Source organism: Papilio xuthus, unplaced genomic scaffold (genome assembly GCF_000836235.2).
Source record: "Papilio xuthus unplaced genomic scaffold, Pxut_1.1 DF826949.1, whole genome shotgun sequence".
Lineage (NCBI taxonomy): Eukaryota > Metazoa > Arthropoda > Insecta > Lepidoptera > Papilionidae > Papilio > Papilio xuthus.
In genome coordinates, this window is record NW_013531700.1 from 6,055,814 (window position 1) to 6,065,094 (window position 9,281).

The following is a 9,281-nucleotide window of genomic DNA, read 5'->3' on the forward strand; positions in this document are numbered from 1 at the left end:
ACTCACGACGAAAAAATTCAAGAAAACATTATTCCATCGGCTCACATGATAACGCACCAATGTCGCTTTCTACCATTTTGGAATTATAAAGTGTTGCCATAATATGAATGTTCACGTCAATTTTTGCCAATAAATCAATATTGTTTTGTTGGGAGTTTAAATTAATATACTTTCGTTATTTAGTTGTTAGGCTTGCTAAAACGTGGTTGTTTTAAATTTATTTTAGACCTTGCCGACTTTCAATCTAAACTTATGAAATGATACAAATAAAAACTATGACTCATTAATGTATTCGAAATTTCCTTAATGATGTTTCATGTAGTTTTTGGTCGCAATTTTTTTATAATTAATATGTTTTTAGTAGTATCTTAAACATTTTTGCAATTCGCACAAATTTGTTCGATCTACCTAGCATTTAAGCTAAAAACTTCTAGTTGCAATTTATGAAACATGTTCACCAACATTAAAAAAAAGTTTGAAGTATATTGTCAAAGAGTGATTTTATTTTATAAAAGTAAAAAAATACGATTAACCTTCTCTACCACGCATTTAAATAATTGTTATAGAATTATTGAACACAAAATCGACTGAAACACAAATTACTTACAATTAAAATTCAAATAAGAAAATAATTTTTAAAGTTTTAAGTGTTGCAAGCCTTGTGACGTGAAGTGTGCAACGGTCAGTCGTACTTCCACTACCATTTTGTATTTAACTTCAGTATTCGTCAGTCACAGTGCGAATAAACATGGCGGCGATTGAAGTTGAGGTTCCTAAAGTAAGTTTTAATTAAACTGTTTTAGTTGTAAATACAATAACTATTGTTTAATATGTAAACGGAATGTTGTATTTTATATAAATAGCTATTGTATGGTTTTAAACGGTTCGTTATTAATGTTGGAATATTTACTTAAAAAAAAAGAAAACACCGTTGGGCGTTTTGTAGGTTTATTATTTATAAATTCTGATAAATAACGTCACGAATTATTAAACCTTTGTTTTGTTTATGTTTCAAAATGTATATATTTGCAATTGTTAAGGCCTTCAGTACCAGGTATCCATAGTCAAAGGTTTGCAAGTTTATAGTCGGTTTTCAAAGTTAATTTCGTTGAAGGCGGAGTCCGCAATGCGAACTCTGAAGTTGTCGGGGCACGTCGGGTTCGACAGCCTTCCAGATCAGCTGGTGAATAAGAGCGTGCAGAATGGTTTCGTGTTCAACATCCTATGCATTGGTAAGTTATGAATAACTTGTTACGATGTTTGACTAATCACTTGTTCGGCCGGCGTTATCAACTTTGTACTTGTTAGTTTAACATACTTATACACAAACTCTTTTCAGTGATACAAATCTGTCACAAATGTTTAGATATAGCAGCTAAATGGTGATTGAAACATATTTCTACAAAAAGATCATGGTCACAATATAAGAAAAGAACGGTTGGGCCCATAAGTACCCTGTTCGCACAGCAAAACGTTTTTATTGCAATTAAAGAGTAAATATGTTAATTTCCTTTATGTGTACAGGTGAGACTGGTCTTGGCAAATCAACACTTATGGATTCATTGTTCAACACCAACTTTGAGTCGTCCCCCAGCCCACACAACCTGCCCACAGTGAAACTGAAGGCACACACATATGAGCTGCAGGAAAGCAGCGTCAGATTAAAGGTGAATTGTACAGGATGGTCATACCGTTTTACAATGATGTAGATGGTGATCTTGATATTATTCTGGACTATACATTAAGTCTTTCTTTAATGAGGAAGAGGTAAACAAGCAATGGATTGTCTGATACTAATTGATCCAATGCCCATAAACACCTGCAACACCAGAGGAACCACAAATATGTTGCCGGCTTTAAACATTTTTTCAAGTTAAGTTTTATGTATGAAAGTTTGACTTTTGTTATGATCTCATAATTAAAATAGAATAACTTTAAAAATTGTATTTTAGTAAATAGTAAAATATGTGATTCTGCAAAAAAAAAATTTAAAGTGTAACACATATTTTATTTGTCTAGCTGACAATTTGTGACACGGTGGGCTACGGTGATCAAGTGAACAAGGAGGACAGCTTCAAGGCGGTGGTGGACTACATAGATGCACAGTTTGAGGCGTACCTGCAGGAGGAGTTGAAGATCAAGCGTTCCCTGCCCACATACCATGATAGTCGTCTACACGTCTGTCTGTACTTCATCTGTCCAACAGGTATGATATGTTTCATTTGATACAGGACTCAATTTTTATGTAAAGTAATAAATGTTTGTCAAATTTGTTTGTCAGTAGTTATGCTTTTGGTCACATTAGAGGTGTTTCTTTTGTTCCAATTTTATCTAGCTTCAGTTCTGAGTGATTTAACCACTCTAACGGTTACAGAGACATTCTCTTAGTGTATGTTTTACATACTAATCCTATACTAAGGCATAATATTTAATGACTGGGTATGATTAAGGCGAGCATGGGTTTTATTAGAACTTTTACCCGTTGATAATTGGTCCTTTATTATTATTAGTTGACACGGTTTAATTTATGAAGGGTCATAACTTTCATTAGATATCAGTGTGTTGTGCTATTAATATTCTAGTCACAAAGTGCACTCACAAACTAGTAGTGGACAAACACAATATTGAGTTCAATCACCTTTTGCACTATAAATATGGAAACACATACTCTGTTGGATTTATGTTTTTCAATGTTGTTTAGTAAATAGTAAATGTTCATTTTGTAGTTTCTAAAATTATTCCTCAATTCTTATATTACCTTTTATAAGGCAATCATAGTTTTCCGTTCGATAACGCGTGTTAACAGGATGAAGTCATTTTGCAAACAAGGATATAAAACAAATTAAAGTTGTGTGGGGCGCTGCACTGAATACCATTTATTCAATGATTGTTTCAGTGTACTAATCATTAACATTCTTTCTCTTACATGACATTAATATAAACTCAATGCAAATTGGTAACAATGAGACAGATGTAAACAATATATCAATTCCTGTTGTAACATCTGAATGTGTTTTTGTTTATGATATGTACACATTTTTATAATATTATTACTCTAAATATAAACAATTCATATAAAATATATTAACAACTAGTCAACATGTTTCTTATTAACTTACAATTATATTTGAAGAATTCTTTCTTCATGATATCAGATCATAGTTTATATTATACTAGTATGTATTATAAATGCTAATCTTTGTATGGATAGAATATAAGATTGTCAGTCTGGAATGGGGTATTTAGAAAGTTTTTTATACTCTGCTCAAAGTCGAGGGCAAAGGCTAGTAGATAGTTAAATATGAAAAAGAAGTTGCGTAAAGTTATTGGACGGTTGTTTTTAATATGAATATATGACACTTAATTCCTGCAGCTGATAAGTAAAAGTAACTTTACCGTTAGTGGTATTTGGGACGGAGAGCGTGTCACGAGGACGTCGCGTTTGTATGTCGCGCGCGATCTGAATATGTCTGTTCTCTGTACTGCTTACTGACTGACAAGTGTCAAGGACATGCATTCAATATTTCTATGGCTCATATATTGTTCTACTAAACTAGAAAGTGAAATTGTATTTATGTCCTCCATAACAACACTATGAAAGTCACAATAATATGATATTTTTAGAGAGAATGAGGAACCTTTTTAGACAATTTTATTTGCTTATTAAGAGATATACTTTTGTATTCCAGGACATGGCCTGAAGTCAATCGACCTGGTGTGCATGAAGAAGTTAGATACGAAGGTTAACATCATACCTATAATTGCGAAGGCTGACACCATCTCCAAGACGGAGCTCCAGAAGTTCAAGGTTGGTCTCATTGTTCTCACTACAAATGATTCATTGCTATGGGATTGTTGCTATATGTACCTCATGTGACCTCTTATTTAAAAAATGACATTAGTTGCTTACCAGCACTTCAGTATCATGTAGATATCACAACATGTTACTTTGACTATATGTAATTACAGTAGTTTGAATGAGATATTGTTTGCGTTTCAGTCAAAGATAATGCACGAGCTGCAGGCGAACGGCGTGGAGATCTACCAGTTCCCGGTGGACGACGAGTCCGTGTCGGAGGTGAACGGCGCCATGAACTCGCACATCCCCTTCGCCGTCGTCGGCAGCACCGACTTCGTGAAGCTAGGCAACAAGACCGTGCGCGCCCGCCAGTACCCCTGGGGCACCGTGCAAGGTATACCTACCTCTCATACATACATCAACTCCCACGTCTCCTTCGTGACGAAGGAGCGATTGATATTAGGCCTAAGGCACACACATATATAGTTAAAAACACGGAATGATTTACACTTTCTCTTTCCTCGCTTTGTGCTGTATGAACACATGGGCAACAGATGTCTGTCGTTGCAGGCGTCCATCACTATGTTAACGTGTAGTGATGAGATGTAATGTTGTATATAATGCAATGTTGCAGTGGAGAACGAGTCTCACTGCGACTTCGTGAAGCTGCGCGAGATGCTGATCCGCACTAACATGGAGGACATGCGCGAGAAGACGCACGCGCGCCACTACGAGCTGTACCGGCGCCGCCGCCTGCAGCAGATGGGCTTCAGCGACGTGGACGCCGACAACAAGCCCGTCTCCTTCCAGCAGACCTTCGAGCAGAAGCGCAGCGCCCACCTCGCCGAGCTGCAGCACAAGGAGGACGAGATGCGCCAGATGTTCGTGCAGCGCGTCAAGGAGAAGGAGGCTGAGCTCAAGGAGGCCGAGAAGGAGGTACGTCACCTCAACAACATTGACGACTGTACTCTTTTTAAATTAATTAAGACAACGAAATAAATAATTTGCTATTTTTATTTCCAGCTCCATGCGAAATTCGACAAGCTGAAGAAGGATCACACAGAAGAGAAGAAGCGGCTCGAGGAGCTGCGTAAGAAGATAGAGGACGAGACGATCGAATTCAACCGGCGCAAGCAGCAGAGCGCGCAGGCGCACCACACCCTCACCCTCGGCAAGAGCAAGAAGAAGTAGCCACAGCAACCTCTACCTGTCCGACGTGTCGCCGGTTGCTGCACTCTGAGGGTCTACCACCAATATTTGCGATATGCGTCTTTCTAACCTCATCGACAAAACTTGTTGATGAGGTTGTGTCGATGACGTTAAGAAAATTGTAAGAATATTCGTGCTAAGTTCTCTGATCACTCACACGTCAAGATTTAAAACATTTTACATCAATATTGCTTTATGATGTTGTAAGCATATAAAGCGATTGTGGTGCACTTTGAATATGGCGGAACATATTGTAACTACCACTCTACAGACAACTTTCTTGGCTACAGCAGTCTCATTCTAAATATAATTGAACATGAACCATGAAAGTAATTAATATTATAAAAGTTGAAATGAAAAAGAACAAATTCTTTTATATATGCAATGTTTATATCTGAATGCACTTTTGTAAATCATAATTATATCTGACAAATAATGTCATTGCTTATTCAATCATTGAAATAATCAATATTGCACCAAAATATTAATTTATATTTAGCATTAAGATATGTTTTAAGCAACGATATCCATTTCTACAATATTTATTAAGAATAAGGAATTCCCCTCGACTTACTTATACAAGTATATTTAAATATTTTGAATCATTCACTAAAATACATTTTATCGAATCATTTGTATTTTAATTTGCGTTTTTATGCAATTTTTAACATAAATTTGTAACTTATAAGACTTGAGATTTGTTTTAACGACGTTCCCACATCATAGACAAAATGTTTATTCAATAAATTGTCTAGTAATTAATGTATGGATTATGTATTTCCTTGTCGGACCTATTTTAAATATCTCAATGTAATCCCTACAAGTCATTCCTTTTTTTTCTTTTAAATGTTAAACATAGTTGTCCTATTGTTTTGTACATGGTGGGGACGTCTCTAACTTGCCTAAGCTTTTATAATGTTTATATTAGTGTTTGTGTGTTACAATATTTGATATGAATTAAACTATTGCATATATACATAGTGTATACAGGAGAGACAGACGGATGCAGTTTAGCAACACTTGTTCTCTTTAATTCACTAATTAAAATATTTTTTTTAAACGACACATTTTAGGAATTTGTGCAAAAATTTCTTGACGAAATTGTAAAGTAAATAATATGCCAAATTATTAGATTTTATTATTATATATTAAGTAATTAGTTAGTTTTAAGTTACAACAGCAATCAGCAATGATCAAGTTGAAATGAATTATGATCTGAACAGTATTTAACGATTCATTCCTTTTTCTTTTCTTTTCTTTTCTTTTCTTTGTATTACTTATATTTAGTATTAGATAAGTGTATTTTAATAAAAGTATAACGTAAATGTTACGAGTTTTTTCTGTATTTTTAAAAGTGTATGTAATATGGCATAACATACATAGATGTTCCCTAAACACAGGTAACCAATGTACTAAAAAGTCTAGGGAGGAGAGGCGGCTCCTCTTAAAACGGGTTACTGATGCCCGATGACCACGGACACTCTGAAAAGACTACAACGACGAAGAAGCACAGATGTTTCTAAACTATTTTCAAAATTTTACGCTTGCTTATGAGAACTTGCTGCTAATATATTTGGTCAAATTGTGACCGGGTCTTTCCCCCATCGGTTCGGACAACTTTGGGTATCATTCAGCATTAGGTAAGTAATGTTTGTGGAGGGATGTAAAATAAAACGCATACAATTTCAAACGAGTGATATTTTCAATGGCTGCGGCTGCGGCATGACGTATGTGACGGGCTTGTACAGATTGCGGTAGTACGTGTAGCGCCGCTTGTGCGGAGTCACCGAAGCGCACAGCGGCAGGCACACGTGCGTCACACCTCCATTCTACACAATAATGTACATACAGACGTCAGTCAACTAAAATTTCCAACTTACAAATCAACTTATGGCTCACATATTTGAAGCGGATCAGTGAATCGGTTCGCAATTCAGATGAATTTGTACCTACATATAGTTACGATTTGCGTTTTGACCTGCGGAGTGCTCGCGGCTCGTAGAGTCGCATAGTTATAGCACATCGCAATGAGCAGCGAACTGACAATTTAATTGCTGAACCGTAACTCAACGGTTCAAGTTTGTTCGAACTGAACTTATGAACCGATTCTAAGCTGATTTACACATTATATGTTTTGATAGAAATTAATGTATTATCTATACTCACCCAGTGCAGAGCGAAGTTTTAGAGAAGAGTGGCCTCAGTGTTAAATGCTCGCTCAACATGAAGTGACAGTGCGTTAGCCATCAACCCTGGATAGTGGATACTCGTACTGCTCAAAATTCTATGTGAACATTTGCAAGTGATCTAAGGGTGCCTACACACTGTTCCCTTGCCCGCGATTATCACCTTTAAGGATTTTTTACGTTATAATATAAAATTTCAAAAACTTCGAGAAAACGGGAAGAGGTTGCTATATTTATATTAAAAGATAACAATTTGAATATAAAAAGTTTATTAAGTTAAACATTTGTAAAGTGTAAATGTTGGCACAAAATGCAGTTGACTTGTCGACAGTAAAAGCCGACATAAAACATTGCCTTTCGGTCTAGATTTGCTTCAAATATAATAATGAAAAGTGTAGCTTACAAATTATTGCTTTATACGTAAACGATACAGAATATTATTTATGTAAAGTTTGTTTTAGGTCTTATGTAAGAAAAGCACCTTATACTCGTGGGAATAAAAGTTATGAATAATTTGGTGAAATCTTAGTTAATGTGTAAATTTGAAAATCGTGTTTTGTAAAAGTTAAAATACTCAAATAACTCGGCCACAGGTCCTCATGCACTTATTTCTAATATCTTTATTACTAATTTTAAAACCTAGAACGTATTAATTTTATATTTCTTTCATGTGTATTGAAGCTCAAATTATTGTGTGTGTTTTATTTATCCTTTTATTTTAACGTGGTTGTTTAGTTTAGGTGTTTTGGTGCCCCTATAACTATTGTGCAAAAATATTTCTTTTATCTATATTACGAAAATATCTGTGGACTTAATCGTCTTTGTACCCTCGAGATTGTTTTTATGAAATTCTCAGCTTTTGAAGATTTAGAGAGAAAAACCTAACAACTAAATAAGGTTATATAGCATGATTGACTCAACTGTTCTAATGAAATGCGATATAATAATTTGTAAACGTTGGCAAATACCTACTTAAAGCATATTTTAATAAATACAAATACGTAAGTAAGCACTTAGTGTTGTACTAAAAATAAAATAAAAAAAACGAAATGAAATAAAACTGAAAATATTTATTACATCATAAAGCGCGAGTGAGGGGACGCTTCAATTAAAACAAATATCAATTTAAATTTAGAAATAATAATAATAATGTTGGTATCGCCTTTAAAAATATAAATTAAAATGAAAAATAATGTTGAAATTGTAATGACGATTAAATTACAAATAATAATAGATACAATATATTTTAAAGAAACTCATTATGACTAGGATTCCTTCGAGTTAATAAATGTGATTTGCCACTTATAACTACGTGGTTAAACAAATGAGATTACTTAGGAGATCTACTTAATGCTTAGCTCGCGAACTCAGCGCTCGCCTCGGAGCCCCGGCCTCGCGTCACATTGTACAACTACTGGAATGAACGGACCTAAGTTATCTAGGAGGGACTTCCCGCGGCGGTGGACTTCTGTATTTGGCTTTGATGTGGAGGAAGGGCCTCTTGGGGCAGGAGTCGTCGACGAGCGTGGCGGCCAGCGAGAGTCGGATGCTCTCCTCGATGGCGGCCTGCGTCATGGGCGCGCCGCCCGTCGACAGCGACACGCTCTTCACCAGCGGCTTGCCGAAGTCCGTCGTCGTCGCCAGGCTCATGCTGCGCGTCTTCTTGGCGTGCCCGTTGGTCGCGGAGAAGGTCCTGCGCGGCTCGTTGACCGGAGTGGAGGCGAGGCTCTGACTGCGCGTCTTGCGGCTGCCGAGTGTCGGCGTGGGCGCGGGCGTCGCGGTCGTGCTGCGGCTCTTAGCCTTTCCGACCCGTTCCGTCCCATACGGCTTCTCGTCCTTCTGCTGCCCGAGGCTCATACTTCTGGATTTCTTTGGCGCATTTAGCAAAGTGTTCGAAGTGAGAGACTTCCGCAGCTCGCCGGGGGCGCGGGTCGACCGGTTGGTGGGCGTGTTGGGGGTGCTGAAGCTGGGTGCGGACTGCTTGCGGGCGCGCGGGAGGTCCGCCTTGATGGGCAGCGTGAGTGCGGACTTTAGGCGTGCCTTGTTCGGGGTGGAGGAGACGAAGCTCTCTTTTTTGTTGGGAGCGG

The 9,281-nt window shown here is 37.1% G+C and overlaps 2 protein-coding genes across 2 annotated transcripts in view; one reads left to right on the plus strand and one right to left on the minus strand.

Annotated features, from left to right (window-relative positions):
- Positions 1-702: 702 nt before the first annotated feature.
- On the plus strand, positions 703-6,279 carry Septin2 (septin 2). The gene is made up of 8 exons (XM_013316282.1): positions 703-778; positions 1,115-1,232; positions 1,525-1,667; positions 2,020-2,206; positions 3,690-3,808; positions 4,001-4,193; positions 4,434-4,735; positions 4,823-6,279. Exons 1-8 carry the CDS (start codon positions 749-751, stop codon positions 4,988-4,990), a joined length of 1,260 nt encoding a protein of 419 aa, XP_013171736.1. The 5' UTR covers positions 703-748; the 3' UTR covers positions 4,991-6,279.
- A 2,117-nt stretch (positions 6,280-8,396) lies between these two features.
- gas2 (growth arrest-specific protein 2) overlaps positions 8,397-9,281 on the minus strand; it is a 26,746-nt gene continuing 25,861 nt past the window's right edge. The window contains exon 11 of the mRNA XM_013315964.1: positions 8,397-9,279. Coding sequence (XP_013171418.1) covers positions 8,629-9,279 — 651 coding nt within the window. The 3' untranslated portion in view covers positions 8,397-8,628. The remainder of the gene's footprint in view (positions 9,280-9,281) is intronic.